At 40.6% G+C, this 21,062-nt stretch overlaps 1 protein-coding gene across 1 annotated transcript; it reads left to right on the top strand.

Moving 5' to 3' along the window:
- The first annotated feature begins 4,463 nt into the window (after positions 1-4,463).
- SLC16A9 (solute carrier family 16, member 9) lies at positions 4,464-17,728 on the top strand. Its single transcript, XM_010567893.1, has 5 exons — positions 4,464-4,659; positions 12,701-12,844; positions 13,769-13,864; positions 15,669-16,577; positions 16,939-17,728. Exons 1-5 carry the CDS (start codon positions 4,464-4,466, stop codon positions 17,115-17,117), a joined length of 1,524 nt encoding a protein of 507 aa, XP_010566195.1. The 3' UTR covers positions 17,118-17,728.
- The last annotated feature ends 3,334 nt before the right edge of the window (positions 17,729-21,062 follow it).

Raw genomic sequence — 21,062 nt, 5'->3', positions numbered from 1 at the left:
CTATTGAGCACTCTCTCCTGTTTGGGCTTCTGCTTCTGTATTTTTGATGATCGTGTTTTTCTGTACAGTCTGTGTCCTCCTTCTGCACAGACAGAAAATAGTAAAAGGCACTTTGGATCCTTTCCAAATCGATGCAGAGATTCGATGCCTGTGCAGGCAGTGTTGGGAGTAGCAAAGGTTTAGTTCCTACTGCTCTTGTCAGGGCTACTAAGCTTTTATACTACAACTTGTCATTTTCAGGGAAGCATTAAATAACGTACCAATAAGAGGGGTATTGGTATCCATGGTCCCAGCAGCAGCTTGGTTGACTGGGACACCTTTAACTTCGTATCGTGGCAGAGTGCTCTGGGGAATGGGCTCCTTGCACAGAGCTCTCAGCTCACGTGCTCTCTTCAGGAGGACTTTGTGCCTTCAGGGAAGTTAGAAAATGTGCCTTATTTTAGGGAATAGGCACACAGCGGTGTGACGTGAAGGAGCAACCTGCTAGAAAGGGAAGGAAAAGCTAGGTCATGTTGGCTCTTAAAAACAAACTCTGGGTCTTCATAGATCTGTTTTCACTTTGAGGATGATTTCTGGGGGGAAAACCGACAGTGGTTTTCACTTTTTCCTTGACAATTGCAGGCTGTAAATGGCTTGAAGTGTTTTATGAAATAGAGATGTTTTTGCTACCTAAAAATCTGTTCTTTAGCTAAAAGATGCAAAAGAGATCTGTGGTGTAAAATAGGAGACGTCAGGATGTAGAAGGTTAGCTCTTTTGCTGCTATAAGTTGGGAGCAGTTGGTTAAAGTCAATAAAGCTGTGCAGACTTGCAGCAGATGAAGAACTGATCCAGAGGTTTTTTTTAGTCTTTCTATTAGAAAAGACTACGTGACCTAAGACTATGAACACTTTTTCCCTCTCCTGCCCTGCCCTCCCTTCCTCCCCATCAAATGTTTAGAATAGCAGAACTGAACTCAAGAGTTGTCTCTGTGCCAAATTTTAGGGCATCAATATAGTGGAAATCAATATCACTGCTAAAATATGTTCATTTTCTAAAGATTACTTTTTAAACAAATATGAGTTGGGATTATTCACTATTTCCATTATTTTAGTGGTTTTCTGAAAACTTCCTTGCTTTGTCTCAGTGGAAGTGTCTTTTCTTGAAGCTGTTACTTATTTCTACCATTTTTACTCCAGTCAGGGACAAAACAAGCCAAGTGATACTTATTTAATGGGAGGGAGAGATGCATATGTCAGCTCTTTTGGTGACTGCATACAAACAGTTTAAATATTTTGCGAAGAAATACAGGGATCCCCTTTCATATAAAGGTTATTGTTGTAGGAAAGTACCTATAAGCAGCTTTTTAATGCTTTGATACCTTACGGTATGGCATGATTTCTGTCTGTCCCAGCTGTCACCTTTGCATCTCATGTAATCATAGAATCATTTAGGTTGGAAAAGACCTTCAAGATCACCGAGTCCAACCATCAACCATGCCCACTAAACCATGTCCTGAAGTGCCTCGTCTATCTGCTTTTTGAATACCTCCAGGGATGGTGACTCAACCACTTCCCTGGGGAGCCTGTTCCAATGTCTGACAACCCTTTCAGTAAAGAAATTTTTCCCAATATCCAACCTAAAGCTCCCCTGCCACAACTTGAGGCCATTTCCTCTCGTCCCATCTCCAGCCACCTGACAGAAGAGACCAGCACCCACCTCACTACAACCCCCTTCAGGTAGTTGTAGAGAGCGATAAGGTCTCCCCTCAGCCTCCTCTTCTCCAGACTAAACAGCCCCAGTTCCCTCAGCCGCTCCTCATAAGACTTGTGCTCCAGGCCCCTCACCAACTTGGTTGCCCTTCTCTGGACACGCTCCAGCACCTCCATGTCTTCCCTGTAGCGAGGGGCCCAAAACTGAACACAGGACTCGAGGTGCGGCCTCACCAGTGCCCAGTACAGGGGAACAACCACCTCCCTGCTCCTGCTGGCCACGCTATTTCTGATACAGGCCAGGATGCCCTTGGCCTTCTTGGCCACCTGGGCCCACTGCTGGCTCATATTCAGCCACTGTCAACCAGCACCCCCAGGTCTTTCTCTGCCGGGCAGCTTTCCAGCCACTCTTCCCCAAGCCTGTAGGGCTGCGCGGGGTTGCTGTGACCCAAGTGCAGGACCCGGCACTTGGCCTTGTTGAACTTCATACAATTGGCCTCAGCCCATCGATCCAGCCTGTCCACATCTCTCTGTAGAGCCGTCCTACCCTCCAGCAGATCAACCCTGCCTCCCAACTTGGTGTCGTCTGCAAACTTGCTGAGGGGCACTCAATCCCCTCGTCCAAATCATCAAGGGACACTGACCAGACATTTGAGGAAATAAATTGGAGCTTACATTTTTAACTGAAATATATAACTTTGTAACATTTGTAACTGGAAATATTGTATCTTGAAGGACTGTCAGTATGTTAAAACTGTAAATCACTCCTAAAGGACCTAGAACGTCAAAGTTTATTTTACATTAGTAGACAATGTTTTTGTTATTTTGGAGCTCAAGGCTGCTGTCAGCTGTTAATTAATTGAGGGGGGACCAGTATTTCTCCACTGAGATAACTTGATTACTTCTGAAGTTCCTTTGAAAAGATATTAAAAAGAAGAAATTTAATGGGAAGACACCAGTTTTTCAGAGTTGTGCTCCCTGTTGCAGTGATACTTCAGCTGAAAACTTGCTTTGCTGCTCTTTTTCTCCAGGTAGAGTCGCCACGTGAAGTTACATTTCTAGGAAGCTGAAGGACTTTTTTGCCATCATCTGTAAGTATCTACCCTCAAAGTAACATTTCAGTGCGTCTGTAAACTAGAACTGGCCTTTTTCATGTCTCTGTAGTAATTATTCCTGAAAATCTTACGCTGTAGCTTTTTTTGTAAATTTTCCATGCAAATTCTTAAAAATTGCCTAAGCAAAGAGTACAAGGAGCTTGAACAGAAGTTCTGTTATTGTCTACTTGTTTACACCATTGCTTTCATACAGCAGTAATTTTTTTTCCATGTCCTCTGGGTTGTAAGTCAAAAAGGCAGTGCGACGTGTTTATTCTTCTGCTTTGCCTCTTGGGGGTCTCCCAGAGCAGAACTGTTACTGCAGCAGTCTTAATGCATAAGCTGCAGTGTGAAGATGGTCCTTGAGAATATTTCATGAAGATAACAGGGTAAGAACTTATCTGTTTCTATCTTACAGGGCAAAGGAAATAAAATTGTTGAGAATCACACGTCTGGCTAGTGACAGAGCCAGGAACAGAACATGGGTTTTGTGATCATGCCTTCAGCAGATTGCTCCCTGTAGAGAGGGAGGGCAGGTTAGTTGTGTGCACAGGGACTTACAACATCACTGGAGTCATCCAAACTCCAAAGCAATTTAGCCTGGAAAACCTCCAAATTCTTTGCTAGATTTTAGAGGTATCGGTCCCTACATTCACAAACTAGTCTTGAGAAGGTGTGAGGACAGCAAGTTATTTAAAGCCATAGATGCATAGGCGATGGATCTCGCCATGCAAAGGAGTAAGGTGGTACTTACGGAGTCCAAGAAGCGATTGCCAGTTCGGGAAAGGGTGATCTGTGCAAACTGCGCAGAGGGCAGACACTGTAATAGGAGTGTTATAGGAGATTTTTGTGTGCCTGTTTAATACTGTCCTGTCTTGGCATACAAGCCACACCTGTACACGGTTTTAGAACTCACTTCACTTACTAATAGGTAGAAACTGATTTTTGGATGCATCGCTCCGCTACACGTCACCTTGTTGACAGAGTACTGAACTGTTACTGTTTCCAGAATGTCAGTCTTCCTCTTGGCCTGCCCCTCCCAGAGTACGCTATCTGGTGGCAAACACCTTGCTATAAACTGCAAGGCACCATGCTGAGATTACAACTAAGTAGAGATTTGGTTTGGTTTTTGGTTGGGTTTTGGTGTTTTTTGTTTTGGTTTTTTTTGACCCTGAACTAATATTTTTATATTTGTGATTTTTTTTTTAAATCCTAAATTATTTATTGGGATTGTTTTATACTTGTAGCTTTTCTTGTCCTTCAAGCCTATATGCTTCACTCAGGATATTTGAGCAGGTGGCCATGCGGTTCTGTCATTGAACTGTGGCAGATACTAATGCCTGAGGTCTTCACAAAGACTGTTTAACACTTGGAAAATGAAAAGTTCCCCCTTTCTGAATACAGTACTGATATATGTATCACTTATTAATACTTTGTATACTGTTCCTGTGTTATGCAAAAGAGGTAAAAGTACCAAATGGTAACTAATTTTCATTGCCTGTAAGCTGTGTTGCGTATATTTCTTGAAGGATGGTTGAAATAAGTCTCTTTTTGGACGTGTACTTCTCTGTACAGCTCACTTGTGAGTGACCTAGGTTTGCTAATACATTTCTAATGCTCTGTTCTGTTTGGCTTTTGTTTACACAGGTTCCGCCTGTACATCTGCACTCATCTGACAAGATGGTATTTCGGAAACCACCAGATGGTGGCTGGGGCTGGGTGATTGTTGTCGTTTCCTTCTTTACTCAGTTCTTGTGTTACGGATCACCGCTGGCCGTGGGAGTCTTGTATTTAGAATGGCTGGATGCTTTTGGAGAAGGGAAAGGCAAGACTGCTTGGGTTGGATCACTAGCAAATGGAATCGGATTGCTTGCCAGTAAGTGTAGAAACAGTACCTATCTAAAATTGAAATATTTCTTTGTAATAGATGCTTTAATCTGTGTGTGCTTTCAGAATTGTTTTAAAGACAGCTGCGAATGATAGAGTGAAGATGCTGCATTTTTGTTTTAGGTCAGGACGGGTGAGAAGATTACATTTATAGTTCCACTATACATAAACCAAAGCAATACAATGGTAAAACAGCAATAAAAATATTACCCTTAGAAAATTCAAAATTATTGTATTTGAATAAAATAGAAAAAACAAACTCTGGGAAACTGAATGATAATTTTATTGATGGGATTTTTTTTTTTAAATGAGGCTTTAAGACTAACATTTGCATTAGAATCTTTCAAATCAGAGTGAACAGTCTGAAATGCTTCAAGTGCTTTAAGAAAAAAAAAAGTCAATTAATAAACCAGTTACTAATTTTTTCAGCTCTAGAAGTAAACCCACCAGTTAGGGTGGGTGAGGGCTCTTTTCTACTGTTCGTTTCAGAAAAAAATCCCTTTGAAGCCTGGAAAGTTATGGATAATAGTGGCATTAAATAAAACAACTTACTGGAAGCTTTTCTTTAGTAAGACATTGTCACTTGGAGAGTAACAGCAGGGTTTTAGGGAAATAAAACACCACTTTGAAAGTCCACAGGTCCATTCTGTTGTTGTTGTTTTAATATTGAGCATGCGTATTGTACCTGGTAATATCACTAACTTCTGCTTTTCAAAGATTCACCATGGGAACTACTATTTTTTTGCTGAATCTGGAAAAACTTGCCTGTCAGCAGAGCAATTGCTATGGGAAAAGCAATTATGTAGCTTAATGGACAAAATGCAGCTGAGGATTGTGAGGAAATCTCCTTGAAAGAAAGTTGATGTTCCAAGAGCAACACAGAGCTGAATAGAGACCACTGGTTTGTTTGATGCTGTAACTGGCCAAAACTGGTGTCACACTGGTGTTAGGGTTTTATATCTCTAGGCAGAATAAAAGTGGGCAAAGGCAGGTGGATCACTGACCACAAGAAGATTATATTCAGTCCCGGGGTAAGTGGGCAAAGGACTGTAGACTGTTCTTCCATCATACTTCTTTATTTTCCTGTTTTAAGGGTATTAACTCCTGTTATTAATGGATCAAGAACTAAATAAACTTGGGTGAGAGAATGAAGCGGGGAGGGGAAGAAGGATAAACAAGATAGCTACTGAAGAAAAACTAGGCAGAAGGGGATTGCAAGAGAAGGGGTGAAGAAAAACCCTTTCCCTGGAGACCAGAAGTCTCTGGCTCACGCCTCTGACAAAAGCCTTAGCCCCCTTTCTTGTATGTCAACACCACACTAGTTTCCAGATTTCTTAGTGCCCTCTGTCTTGCCACTGTGAGCAGTTGTCGGTAGTGTGCTTTGTAGCAAATAGAAACTTCTGTGACTGAATAATACAAATAAAGGCCGCTATTGTGATTGATTTTGGTATGAATGATTAAATTACTTGAAATTTTGACAGGTTAGGAGGAATGTTGTCTGTCAGTATACTTTTACTCTTTTAGTTTGGGATTTGGAAGCTTAATAATCATTCCTGTTTTTAATGCCTTAAAGAAAAGTACAGTGAGGGCTTTTTAATTGCATTGATGTTATCAGAGTTGACTGAAAACAAAATATATGTTCCCTGCTTTACCTGAAATGGAAGATCCCACTGTCTTATCAAGCTGGGATCCGACCTTAATGATAACTCTACTTAAAGTAAACTTGTTGAAGGACACTTAAGTATTGTAAACTCTACCTAAAACTAGAATGCTCTTGACAAGGTACAGTTTTTCATGCAGTTTTCATAGCAGGCCTTTTTCAGACCCAGTCACCAGTGTGAAGAATATATATGTTTTCAATGCAAAACCATTGATACAACACATTGCAAAGTTAGGCCCTTGTCATGAATATAGGAAAAGAGAACTTGCTTCTGTTCTTATTTCTGCTATTGCAGGTTCCAGTATTATAGGCCAGGTGGAACCATTGTGTGTTGAAGCCTATGTTAAGTAGATGATCAGGCTAATTGAATTTTTCTAGATTAGCATGTTTTCATGTATGTGAAAAGATACTATCTGTAACTTAGTAACTTAACAATCTCCCCAAGCAAGCTGATTTCAGCAGCAATATTGCATGTGTTGAATGCTAGTAACAGGAAAGCTTTACCCCAAAGCCTTCTGGTAGTCCCCTTGCCTTTTACTGTTCCTACCTTGACTCTTCTAGTATTTGTTGTTCTTTCCTTTCTCCTTCTTTATTTCAGTTTCCACTCTCTGATCTAGTTATCCAAAATCATATTTTCAAGTACTGGTACTCTTAAAGCAATCCATGTTGGATGCAGAAAATACTGTAATTCTCATTTGATTTAGAATGTGCTTGTTTAGTGCATTCTCCCCCTCTTATAAGTTTTCTCAGTAGTTAATTCCCTCCTTAAAAGTATGTAAGCTTATGATACAAGTTGCTTAGTTTTAGTGTTCAGCTGATCTTTAAGTGGTATATTTTGAAGTGCCCCTGATTTAGTGTGGTATATGTCTAGAGACTGCAGTTAAATTACTTCTAAATTTTCTTTTAAGCCTGTACCTTGATACAGTCTTCTTGCCATCGACACAAGAGACTTCCACTCTTTTAATTAAGGCTCTTCTGGAGAGCCATTAAGACTCTTCTGGGCAGCCATTAAGACTCTTCTGTGAGCCCTCTCCAACTTAACATCACCTTTCTGAAGCTGTAGATATCAGACTGGAAAAAGAATGGCAGTTATGGTAGGTTTGCACCTACATACAGGAAATAAGTTAGTGTCCATTTTCTTAAGGAAGACTTTTCTCATTGGTAGCACTGGAAATCACATTAGCTAGCTTCTGTAACAGTGGAAGGTATGCCCAGTGACTTTGCTATATTAGTGCTGTAATTTCACCAAAAAGAAGAAAATGTCCTCATATGTATGCCAGCTAGCACAGAAAAAGGTTGTCTTCTCCCTGTCCCTCTGTACATGTAGTCTTAATTATTTTTTGAAGTAGCTGATGCTGGTGAGTCCTTTCGCATTTGCTGTATTGGTGTCCTTTCCACAATGTTTACTTCTATCTTGTGTGAGAGCTAAACTTAGACTCGAGACATAGAAACCCAGTACAGCACCTTGTTTATTGAGATGAATTTCCTAGCCGCCTGGTGTTTGATTTCTCTCCTCGTGCTTGCAGCACAGACAGCATTGCTAAGGCCAGTGTTCACCCCTGAGCTGGACCATTCAGCTCATCAGCTGGAAAACGGAATGGGACAGGGACCCGGTTGATCTCTTCCTTGCAGGATGACTTGAGTTACACCTTTCTGTGATGCGACCTTACAGTGTATTGGAAGAAATGTGCCTAAAACAGTGAAAGAAAAGCATCAGTGAAATTGTACAGGGCGGTGGTGAGACCTCCTCTATAATATTAGGTAGACGCAGCACATGGCTCCATGGATGATGTAGGGCTTGTTGCACAGGAAGAAGTTGAAAGAGCTTAGCATGTTTCCCCTACTAAAACAGGCCAGAAGAGGGTATTTATTACATTGTTGAAGGTCGTGTGCTTCTCCTGCACCAAGTGTTCTTAATTTTACATCCATTTGGAGCCTGAAATTAAATTTGATCCATGTTACACTTGTTAAAAGCAAAACAGACAAAGACCTTGGAGCCTGTAATTGGCACCGCAGCTGTTTGTAGTAAGAGTTGACTTCACAGTATTTGGCATAGCAGGAGACACCAGCAACGTGTCTCCCATTCCCACTCCATTTTATTAATGGAGAAAGAACAAAGGGAAGATTCTTCCTTGAAAGGCATGTCTTGAGAAATTAATGAGGTGTTTCTGCTGGTCTGAGGCATTCAGTTTTAAATGTTTAAAGAGCTTAATTTTGTGTTTTCAAGCAATATTTTTACAACCCTAAAAAAACCTTTGATGCATCTACATGTTTTTGGACAAAAACCTTGCACATAGATAACCCCTGCTGTAAATTAGGGCAGCTTTACATAGTTTGTGGGGAGGGGAGAGGGTGTCCCTAAGATTTGTCTGAAGAGGAGCCCAGTTCATTTAATAACTTTATCAGAAAGGAGCAGTCTTTTCAACCAGTTGGGAGTGGGTTGCTGTCCAGCGTAAAAAGGCTTTTTCTGATCTGTATTCTTATCCAAAGTACAAACATTTGGAGAATATTATATTTATTATGGCCAGGTTTTAGCAATGCATTTGATAGGCAAAAAATATTCTTGTGTTCTGTCCAGTGGATTTTACGTACAGTCCATGAGCATTGCTTCTACTCTACAGTTTCAACAGGTTCGGGCAGATACCAACAAGTAAGGTGAGACAGATTAATGCAGGCGATAAGAAAAATAACTCAGTTGTCCAGTATTGTTTGTTTAGCAAAAGGTTTTATCTGTGTATGAGGTGAAGGAGGGAGGACCCTCGAAATGAGCGAGTGGAGGAAGGGTTTGTTAGTTTGCAGAATTTTTCGCTTCATGTGAGAAGATTGAGGAAGAGAGTGTTAGTTCTTGATGTCCGTCAAACAAAACAACTTTGTACTTGTCAGGAGCTCAGAAGATTGTCGTAGTTATAAAGTTCCTGTGTGAGCAGCAGATGGCTTGTTTTCACATCTCAGGATGGACTCACTCACAGCTGGATCTCACTGAGTGTGAAGTCTTTTATTCAATAAAATCTTAATGAAAATATAAATGTACAAACGATTCCTCCTAGGAGTTCTTCCTCTTTGGTCTCTCTGCATGAAGATCTGCTGTGAGAGCCCACCTTCTCTCTGCTGCTTCTTCCCATTTTGTCTAGGGATCTTCTTGACTGCTCCCCTGCAGAGCCTGATAATTGTATTACTGACTGCTGAGCCTTGACAGGTCATGTGCAGAAGAGCGGTGGCTGTCCTTGTGCTGGCTTCTAAGTCTTTCTTCCTAGAATCAGGTGTCATTCCTATAAACTGGGCTGGTATCTTTTTTTTGCAAGAGTTTGGTCTAATTTTAGGATACATCATTTGGAAGGAAAAAAGCCCCAGGGATTTTATCTGTAAAAGAGGTACATATTTATCAATGTCTTCAAATGTTATTCTAATACCAGTGCTAACCCCTGGAGCTGCTTGGCAAACTGAACAAAATGCTGGCTTAAAAGCCATTTTCCATGCTTACTATTGAGGATTGCCACTGGGTTTTATTTTTATGTTGTTCACGTTACAGTGAGAAATACATTATCAGTGGAAGGATCTTTCTGAAAGAGAGTCAGCTAATGAAAACCCTTATGCTGCCTGAAGAGCTGTTTCCTATGCGGCTGTACATAGACTCCTACATTCTTTAGAATGTCCACTTTGAACAAAATCCACAGGGCAGGAGTTCACAGAGCAAGTCTCAGTCCCACTCTGGGAAAGTTGGATGTTTGTCTAGAATTAACTGCCTTGAACCCATTGTGCTTGAATTACTTGTAGAGAATAACATGTTTGTGTACAGTGAACTCCTGTGCAAATACCATGGTAATAACCAAAGGTACTGTGCCTGGTGGAAAAAAAATGCCAGCTCTTTGGGAAACAGAGAAAGAGAAGGAATGCGAGGAGGCAGGGAAAAGAACAAAGATGCTGGCTGTCATGGGGGTTTTCTTTTGTGACTTTTATTTTCTAGCAGTATGATGAGGGGAGTGTGAAAGTAGGGCCTAGTGTGAAGGGGAAGATGGAGCTGTTTTTCTTCTCATCCCAGAGACCTATAATAACTATTTTAATACTTATACTGGCACTCCTTCTTATAAACAGGGCCATTGCTGAGCTGCCAGATCGCTTGCTGTGTGAGATGACACGTTAATACTGAGCTTATTGGAGCAGGTTCTTCAGTTTTGTGCAGGTTGTTTTCCATGTCAGAGCAAAAAGATCTCTTTGTACTTTCTGTTCTCCTTTGGGATTATTTTTTTTACATGGGAGAAGCTGGAAAAGCATCTCCTTGGACCCTGTCAGAGGTGCTTTTGATGGTGTTCCAGAGGAGAGTGTCCTTGTCAGATTATGAAGACATGTTTTTCAGCTCTGTGTCTCCCTTGTTCTGGCTTGGGGTCAGAGGGTCCAGCTTCACCTCAGATCCTCTAGTAGCCATCAGTGCAGTCTGTACCAGTACCACCACCCCAGGCTGGACAGAGACCTGAAAGTAACTGTGTTGAAATACAGAGAGGAGGTGGAAGGGGAATACTGTTTGTTTTAGCAAGGTAGTGGGTTAGAAATAAAGAATAGAAGGAGTGCAAATTCCTCTGCTTAATTGAATTATGTTATCACTACCTAATGTTCTTTTTAGTGTAGAAGAATTTTTTATGTAATACAGATTCAATCCTTTGTTTATTTTTAAATCCTGTGGTTTTAGGAAACATACCAATCTTAATTTGCCAGTTCTAGTTATTAATTCTAAGAATCAGCAGCAATCTAACACTCTCAGCTTTTGTTCTCAGCAAGTTACTCTGCCCAAGTTATTCTGGCTGGCTTTCATTCCCACAGCGTGCTGACTCTTGAGAGGCAGCAAGTGCTTGCATCTTCCTTTTTCCTCATTTGCAAAATCCAAATAAACCCTACTTCCCCAGAAGATTTTTCTCGATTCTTCTTTGACTCTTTGCCTGGATAAGCCCCAATTCAGACTTGCTTCCCTTTATGTTCCTTAGGCAGATAGCTCTTACATAGGGCAAAAGTTCTGACCTGCCTTGCCTTTGAGGATCGTTTCACCTGCTAACAAATCTGTGCTCCTGCCTGCCAGAACTGCTTGTCCCATGGCTGGTAACCACACGAAAACCTTGCCTACATTCCCAGCTGCTGGCTCCTGTCTGCAAACCTAGGCAAGCACCGTCCTCAGCTCCGACTGTTGTTCACCTCGTATCACCTCTCTGGGCTCACCTCCCATCTGCTGGGAATCTCAGTTATGTGCGAGTCAGGGAAGACCAACCTTAACAAATGGCAGACTCCAAAGTTACTGCTTTTGCAGATTGTATCGGCCATGGAGTGTTTTGTATCACTGTGAATGAGATACAAAGGGGGGGGGTTGGTTTTTAAATAGTGTCATTCATATGTGTATCTAACTTCTAATCTCAGAGTTGCTGAGTTTAGGATCTTGGGGCCAGTATATAAGTCTATGTATGAATGTTTGGAACTGCAGGGTTTCAGATTGTTTCAGATTGTCTTTTGCAAGCCAAGTCCCTTGCTGGTTGCTTATTTATGCAGGGCACCAAGCTTGCATGCTACTTCAGACTAAAAGGTGTATTCCAGGTCACACAACTGAAAATAAGTGCTTGTTCTACAACTTCTGTGAAAGAGGAACTGGCTGAGTAGAGGCAGAGTACAAATGTTGCCTGCACTTTGTTCTTGTTTTGAAGAACTAACCAACCAAGAAATATTGGGGGGGTGAAGAGAGGGAGAAACCTCTCCCGAACTTCATGAAAGTTGCTCTGGGCATTCTTATTAAATGCTTTTATTTTCCATAGTTTTACAGTAGAAACCAAGATAGGTAGTAAACAGTTATTTGGTAAAATACTGACTAGCAGGTATTTAATTCCCTAGAAATCAGGGAAGCGTAGTGTGTGTCTTTATCTGGTATATCAGCCGATATTTCCTCTATGTAAGCACCAGGTGGCATTCTTACCATGATTATGATCAGAAGTTACTATTTTCCATTTCAGTTTTATATATCTCATCTTACATTAAGGTGAATACAGATAACTGTCTTTCTGAAACACAGTTTCTGATCTCTGTCAAAAAATACCGTATATGTATCATCCTATGTTTAAAGAAGGTTTTGCTTGCTCTCCTCTTCTCAGCCCTGGTACCATTTTGTGGTCTAGATGTCAGCTTCTCCTTGAGGAAAAACCTTGCAAGCCTGATCTTGTATGTTTTTGTAACTGACCCTTTTAAAGAATCCTGTAAAAATTAGTACTCTGAATTGCTGTTTAATATAATTATATATTTAAATAATTATTGTAAGAAACATTTCCATAGATTGGTATTTTTTAGAAATTCTTCCTAGTGCTGATATTTACTAGGAATGTTTTTCCTGCTTTTCCTCTAGGTCCTGTCTGCAGTATATGTGTATCATCTTTCGGAGCAAGACCAGTAGCAATCTTCAGTGGCTTTATGGTGGCCGGGGGCCTCATGATGAGCAGTTTTGCACCTAACATATACTTTCTATATATTTCATATGGGATTGTTGTTGGTAAGATACACCTTCCCTTCATACAGAGACTTAATTTTTATTATTTTGAGTCTTGGCTTATGAATCTGAAGTGGGAAACTGATTCACAGTGGCAGTGGTAGTCTGGGACTTGATTTATCAAGGAATACTTTACTGTGGGGCGGGGAGGGTGTTGCACAGGCACACCATTACCATGTAGTGAAAGATAAAAGCAATGTGTATGTTCATCCGGGCTTGAAAACAGTTTGTCCTCCATTGATGTGATCGTTGGAGATGGAGAAGCTGAGGTTTTACCTAAGGGGTGGAATCAAGCAGGTCTTCTGCAGGTGTGAAGTGCCCATCTTAAAGGAATAACATCTCTTCTGGAATTTTGTCACGTACTCATTCTAATTTGATAAATAAGGGATCATTAGGGAGCGATGATGTTCTCCACATAACTGGACTGAACCTAAAATGCTGTGCTAGAGGCAGGAAAGTGCTGTTCCTCCTAGCAGGTGGTCACCTGCCCTTCTGTGCTGCAGAGGGCTGCTGTGGGTGGTTTATCAAATTAACTGTGTCAGGAATCCAGGCACCTCGCAGGGACCCAGCAGCGTGCTGCCTGGGGCACAGTGCCGTGCGGATGCAGCTCTGCTTTTTTCTGGGACCGGCCCCTGCGCTGAAAAACATGTAACCCTTTCACGTAGCATGGAGCCTGAGCTGGTGAACTCCTCAAACCCAGCCTGATCCACACGGGCTCTGCAGCCAGGGCTGGTCAGGGGAGAGGGAGGTGGGACGCGCAGGCAGCCTCATGGCCCTGTCAGTGTCAGGCCAGTCTGGCTGGTGCTGAGCCAGAGTTAAAAGGTACCTCTGTGCCCAGGGTACACTACTGTATTATCTGGGAAATAAAAAGGGGCATTCATTTCCCAGAGTATGTTGCACGCGTTATTTTTAACTCTTTTTCTTGAGGGCTTGGATGTGGTCTTTTGTATACCGCAACAGTTACCATCACTTGCCACTATTTTGACAAACGCAGAGGCCTTGCACTTGGTCTGATTTCAACAGGTATGGCTTTTAATTGTCATTCTTTCTAACTTTTAAAATCTGATACAGCTACCATTACCCTGGCAATAAAAACCAGGAGATTATATTTTTCTCAGTTACTTCCTGAAGTACCTTTTAAGTCAAAACATCAGTAGCAATGAACAGATAAAATCAGGCTTCATGTGAAATAGTAACTACACTTGCAGGTGTATGGTATGGATTATCCATATAGATGAGAAAAGGATATTCACTAAAATGGAGGCAGACTCATGAGTAGCTTGGGCTGTATGCCATGGGTAATAAGAGGGGAAACTTTCCCTAGGGCTCTCTTCTCCCTCTTCTTTCTTATACAAGATCAGAGGTGAGAAAGAGATTGGAGAAGCAGGATATAAATGCTGGATCACCATAACCTCACATTAGCTGTACCTTTAAAGGAGTAGTTGAAGTTTGGGCTTAGATTTTTAATATTTTTTCCTTTCCAATCTAAAAGTAGACTAAATTCTGAAATCTTCCAAAAGCTCATCCCAGCTTTTTGTCCATGTATATTAAAAGGATCCTAGAAAAAATGAACCTCTGGATAATACAAGGAAAATTCTTTGAAGGATGCTGAGCAGTCTTTCTCATCCTCTCTCTGGGTCTTTAGGTTGTGGGATGTTGTCTTTTACACCAAGAGGAATTGCTAAATTAATGGACCAAGTAGGAACTGCTAAAGGTGGCTGTTGTCCCATGCCTTGCTTTCTGTGTTTTATGGAGCGTCTCCTCTGATCTGTTTTCTCGAGTAGCTGTTAGTGAGGAGAGGCCTGGTCAGTACAGTCAGTGTTGTGAGATATTAATGCGAGATCCACACCAGTGGAATAAAGGGGAACTTCTGCCAAAATGTTCCTTGGAATAATTTTCAGTGGCTTTTGTTGGGGTTCCAGGTAGTTTGCCTTAAGGCCTGATCTTATTGAGCCCTGGTTAATTTTAGTACCTGGAAAACAAAACAAGTCTGAATTTTATAATTTTTTTTCCTGTGTTTAGCACTAAAGTCTATAAATGGCTTTAATATAACCTAGAGACAGTCTTCAGCAAATCATTTTAATTTAAAGTTTGTCTTTAAATTGACTTGAAAAAACAATGCTCTGTATTTGTGAGTGGACTCACTTCAACCGAGAGCTTTTTCTTTAAATTGGTGGGATTGCATAAAGTGCTTGTGTTCATAGTAATTGCTTACTCCTCTGTGTTTTCTTCTGAATATCCAAATTTCTCAAATGCATGTTTGGCCCTGCAGAGTTTCAGAAATGCCTTTGGAGTAAACTCACACCATGTGAGCCCCCCTCGTTAAACACCGAGCAGTCAAGGGCTGTTTCTAGGAGGGCTCTTGGTGAACCCCTGGTCTGTTCCTGCCTTAGAGGAGGAAGGTGGCGGCGAGGAGGAGAAAGGGGAAAATGTTGATGTGTGAAATTCTAACTGTGCTAACTCAAAATGGTACCTGAAGGGATACATGTATGTAAGTGCATGGCAGAAGGATGGCTTAATAGTTCCTTGATGTTTTTCATCAGATATAGTATTGATCCTACTTGTTTCTAAAGTGTCTGCTAGTGTTAATCATCATAAACTGTTCAGATATTTTGAAAAGCTTTCTATTTTGTGGATACTCAATAAAGAAGCTGTAACTTCAAGAGGGATGATAACTTGTCAGTTCATTAGACTAGGGAGAGAGAAGCACAAATGACTTACCACTGCTGTGATGGTATATTTGTAGCTGCTGAAATGTAGAAGTTTGTTAGTGTTGAAGAATGTTCTCAATTCTTCAGTTTAAACTGATCTCATTTTTCTTTTATAGGCTCAAGCGTTGGACTCTTTATATACGCAGCATTGCAGAGAGAGCTTATTGATCTATATGGACTGGATGGTTGTCTGCTAATAGTTGGCGCACTGTCTCTAAATATATTAGCATGTGGTAGCCTAATGAGACCATTGGAGTCATCTTATTCCCCTCCACCAGAAAAAACATGTGTAGACAAAGTCCCAGATCAATATTTTGTTTACCATGAAAAAGAAAAGACTGTTGAAGAAAACATAAGCATCCTTGAAAAAGGCTATGTTGATGAAAAATGTGCAAACAATATGCCTGATTACAAACAGGATAGCATTTTAAATAAGAATGTATTAAGCTCAATAAATGTAAATGAGAAAGACACTTATAAAAAGAAAGTTGTAGAACAGACAAACTTCTGCAAGCAACTCGCCAAAAGGAAGTGGCAGCTCTATTTGAACTACTGGGAGGAAACCATGGTTCTTTTTAAGAACAAAGTATTTGCAGCTCTCTTTGTTGCCATCTTGCTCTTTGATATTGGTGTGTTTCCTCCTTCTCTGCTCATGGAAGACGTAGCAAGAAGTGCAAACATTAATGAAGATGACTATCGTATGCCCCTTATTTCCATTATAGGCATTATGACTGCTGTTGGCAAACTTACTTTAGGAACACTGGCAGATTTCGAGTGGGTTAACACTTTATATCTATACGTAACTACCTTACTAATGACAGGAGTGGCCTTGTTTGCAATTCCATTTGCCAAAAGTTACCTTACATTAGCGATGCTTTCTGGGATTTTGGGTTTTCTGACTGGGAACTGGTCGATTTTTCCATATGTAACAACAAAGACTGTGGGAATTGAGAAACTGACTCATGCATATGGGATATTGATGTTCTTTGCTGGACTTGGAAATAGCCTCGGACCACCAATTGTAGGTAAGGTCAAGGTAGATACTATAAAATGAACATGAGCTTGTCAGGACCAGACAGAATTCATTAGCATGCAAGTAGTTCTAGTTGGTCCTAATAACAATGGAAAGATGAAATCAAAATCTTCAACACAAATTAAAGCCTGTTTTGCTTGAGCTGGCCAAGCTGATTGTGTTCTGGTTTTGGGTCTGATGGAAAGCACGTTTCATGTCCAAGTGGTCAAACTGCATTTTAGATTTGGCCCTTTTTTTTTGGTGGGGTTTTTTTTGTTTGTTTGTTTGTGGTTTTTTATGATGTTTTTCTAATTTACAGTGCTGTGTTACATTTAACTCCTCACTGATGCACTTCCTCTTATTTTCACTCTCAGGTTGGTTTTACGACTGGACGCAGGAGTATGACACTGCATTCTATTTCAGTGGCTTTTGTGTCTTACTGGGTGGATTTCTTCTGCTGTTGGCAGCATTACCCTGCTGGAATGCCTGTACCAATCAGAGTTCAAAGCTGCCTCCAAATACTTACTCCTACAAAGTTGCATCTAGTGCTTAGGTGACAACTGGAAAACACTTTGTGCTTTTTTATATTATATAGCAAAGTATTTTAGTAATTTTCCACTTATTTATGAAGCCCCAAAATCCTCTTCCACTAGAAAAATTCCATTGTTGCTTGTTGTTCAGTTCCTTTTTCTTCTTTTATTTCTTTTTTATTTTGTTTTTAAGAACAGTCTTATTTTGTCTACTATGCACTGTGTTTTCAGCCTTTGTCTACTGTAATTTCCTTTTACCCTGTAAGGGGTATGTTCTGCTGTATTATCAGCTGTACTTTTTTTTTTTTTAAGGGGGGTGATGTGGAGGGGTGGAAATTTTGAAGCAAAAATGAAGACCTGTTCTTTATAGGAGAAGACTGGCATTTCTGTCACCTTTTATAGGTCTCTGAGTTGCACAATCAGACTTTACAAAACAAAAATTTGCCTTATGAGAATGTAATACCATGGCAAGGTGCTTATAACATTGTGCTTAGATTAACTTTTTGTATTTTTAAAGTTTCTCCAATTTACAATGAAGTGCCAACTAGGGGAGGGAGAAGAGGGGGAGCAAAACCAACCTTGTGTTGCATAACTGAAGTGAACTTTATGATGAAAGTAAAGATTCTTACTACCACTGCAACTAAGAACTATGTTTATAAATATTGCACATTTTGTGATGTCTGTTTATAAAACTGTTGAACCAAAACTTTTTAAACCAAGGAATAAATATGATTGTTGAAACCATGAAAAGAAATGCTGACTTGGTTATGCAAGTTCATAATCTTTAGATCGAAATTGGAGATGTGCTCACAGAAGCCCACAGGTGAGTGTTCCTAGGCAAGTCACCGCAGTCTGGCAGTAATGGGGGCACCTCTTGTTGCACAACTACAGTTTAGTAGGTTGAACCTGCTGTAGAGAGCTTAGCAGTAGAGCTTTCAACAAGATCGACCTGATGAAAAAAGGAAAAATATGACAGCAGTGTCATCTTTGCTGTCATTTTTGGAATGGGCATAGCAAGGAGGAAAGCTAGTAACAGGGAGCAAGAAGAAGCACGGGAGAGGGATAACAAAAGAGGTACGGGGGAAGCTGAGGTGCAAAGAGTTGCAACATTTCAATACCAAACAGGCCGATGAAGAGAGAGCCCCTGAAATCCACTGCCTGGATACTCTCTAGCTGCAGGCTAGCTGTGTGTGTGTTGGCTTTTTGCTTTTGTTTTACCCAAGCCCCAAGGCTGGCATGATGGGGGGGATTGCTCTCTGAGGTTGAAGTCTTTCCTGAGCTGGCCAGGTGCTACAGTGAAGGCAGGATGACTCAGCTAGCGCTGCACTGCCCTGCGTGCCCTGTGCAACAGCTTTTGCTTCCATAGCTGCTCCCGCGCCAAAGATGTGGCTGGTTGCTCCTGCACAGGGGCCACAGAAATCTCCTATCCACCTGTGGCATGTGCTGCATGCTTTGGCTTCTTGCTGTGGGTTTAAAGTTGAGTGGAGCATGTTGAGAAGCCTTGGGTGAAGTAGGAGTTCGTAGTCCTGAGATACATCCTGTATGGTTGCCTGGAAATGCCCAAATATTTCTCAGCAGTACTATGTGCCTCAAAGGTCTGCTGTGATTCTGGCTCATAAATAATCCTTAAGGTAAAAAACAGGCATATAATGAGCAACCTTTATTGTCAAGTTGCTGTGCACAGAGTTACCGTGTTTGCACACCTCATTAAGCAAGAGCGATGTACCCTCTAAGTGGGGCAGACATTAAGTACAAGTAATTTTCCCTCTTCTGGTCCTAGGTAGGGAAATCCAGCTTGGCTTCAGACAGTTTTTGCTGACTGTCTGGGATTCACTTATGTAAGTTTTATTAAAACTTGACAAAAATAAAGATGCAGGCAGTTAGATTGTATTTTTATTTTTTTCCTCCATTTGTCAGCTGGGTGTAACTACTGTGTGGTTTTTTTCCTGGATTGCTTATTCAATGCCTGTGGAAAAAATATTGAGTATTCAGTATAGGCTAAATGCAACTCCAGTTCCAAATTGGAGCCCTGAGTATCTGATGTGGATTTGCACCCGTTTTATGTGCTGTATGGCAGCTGTAGTTAGATTTCACCGCACGCATATAAAAGTAGTACCATGTTTTACACATCTTAAAGAAACTGCAGTGATGTACTGGATATAATCACGGTATGTGTGCCTTCAGATTAGTATCTTTTAAAGTCTCTCACTTCCTGCCAACAATACGTTCTGAGTACTTTAAATATGAAACTGATGTTAAATTAGTTGTCAGTCTGTTTGAAAAAATTCAGCTGGAATTAATGATTGGGCAATATGTAGCACACTTTTGCAATGGAAATGAAGTCTATTATTAGGCAGCTTGATATGTTTGGAAATATGATTGGTGACCTGTGATAGTTTCCTGATGTAACCCTACCCATCAGTGAGGAAAGAGCCTTGGCTGTTGAAGAATTTTGTATTGCCACTGCAGGCAATATCTGTTAGGACTCCTTGTCCTAGACAGTTAGTTGAACACTGTGACCATACTAATCTTGACTTGAATCGATAAACAAGACCTAAGATTTAATGTTTCGTTTTTTTGCTTTTTACTTGTCTAGTTTTGCAGGGTTCCTTTCCAAGAAGATAATTCCAGAGATGCTGCAACTTGAGTATTATCTGAGAGCCTTTCCTTCTTCTGTCTGGCATGCTTCATTCAAATCGGTCCCTAGGTTCAAATGGTTTTTTGGAAGCTGGCAGGAGAGGTACAACGTGATTATCTGTGTCTCATTTGCTTGAAAAGCAGGTCATCGGCATTGACAGGGTGGCAGAGTTAGGTAGGTACACAGTTCTGCCATGTAGAACTAAATTGAGCATCCTCTTGAGTTTTGTAGTCCCTGACAAACTGATCTGGAACAGAAGGAATGAGATGCTTAAATAATTACTCTTTATTGTAGAAGAAAAAGTTATTGCTTATTGCATAAATTAATTGGTTACTGTGGAGCCAGTCACGAATAGAACATTTATCTTCTTATTTGTAGATCTTAAGAAAATTTATTGTAGTTACCAAAACACAAGACAAATGAAACTGCTAAGTTTTATTAGATTTAAAGTCTGTTCTGTGCCTTGTTCAACTGATGGTCTTTATGGTTAGCTGCAGAACTCCATTACATTCCTTTGGTAGCTGTTAACTTGTCTACATCATGCTGATACTGGATTCCTGCATCACTTACTGATGTTGAACAATATGCTGAGTAAGGGCTACAGATCACATGCTATAAAAATTGAGAGATTTGCATAGTGTTAAACTGACACTAAGGTATTTCTTTATTGGAAAGGTATTTTACTTAAGGCCTTTCACATATATATGTGGTGAATATGTTGGGCTGAGCATGATAGTGGTCAGATTAAAAATGGCAAAATGATAAAAGATAAAGAAATTGGACAGGTGTGTCAAAGTGAGTGGCAAAAGCTGCTTTCTCCTATGAAATAGAATTCCTCTGGTTCAAAGGACTTATTTCAGTGATGTTTTGCTGTAGACTCAATTATGCTGAAGAGCCAAGTTAAAGACTTGTCAGTCTTCTTACAAGAAATAGTCTTTAGAGTCACGTCAGTGTGCTCTCTGTTTACCAAAATCCATTTTGCTTTTTACATTTTTTTGGGAAAGAAAGATATTTGTGCTTTTAAATGATGGCTTTTAAACAATTGAAAAGTCTCCTCAGAAACCAATACGCATACTCATTTTGTACCATGCTATATCATGTAAGGATTTTGTGCAGGAACTAAATTATTGAGTCATAGAATGATTTGAGTTGGGAGGGACCTTTAAAGATCATCTAGTTTAACCCTGCTGCCATGACATAGTGATTTCAAATTTCTCTAAATAGCTGGTCTGTTTCTGGGGTTTTGTCCCCTTCATGGCTCTGTGGGGAAGGCTTGACTCCTTTCTTTTATGTCCTCATTGTAAGGCCTCACACTTTCTGCAACAGCTTC

The sequence above is a fragment of the Haliaeetus leucocephalus genome, unplaced genomic scaffold (genome assembly GCF_000737465.1).
Source record: "Haliaeetus leucocephalus isolate CR32 unplaced genomic scaffold, Haliaeetus_leucocephalus-4.0 Scaffold229, whole genome shotgun sequence".
Taxonomy (NCBI): domain Eukaryota; kingdom Metazoa; phylum Chordata; class Aves; order Accipitriformes; family Accipitridae; genus Haliaeetus; species Haliaeetus leucocephalus.
Note: the sequence above shows the minus strand (reverse complement) of the source record. Positions and strands in the feature narration are given on the sequence as shown.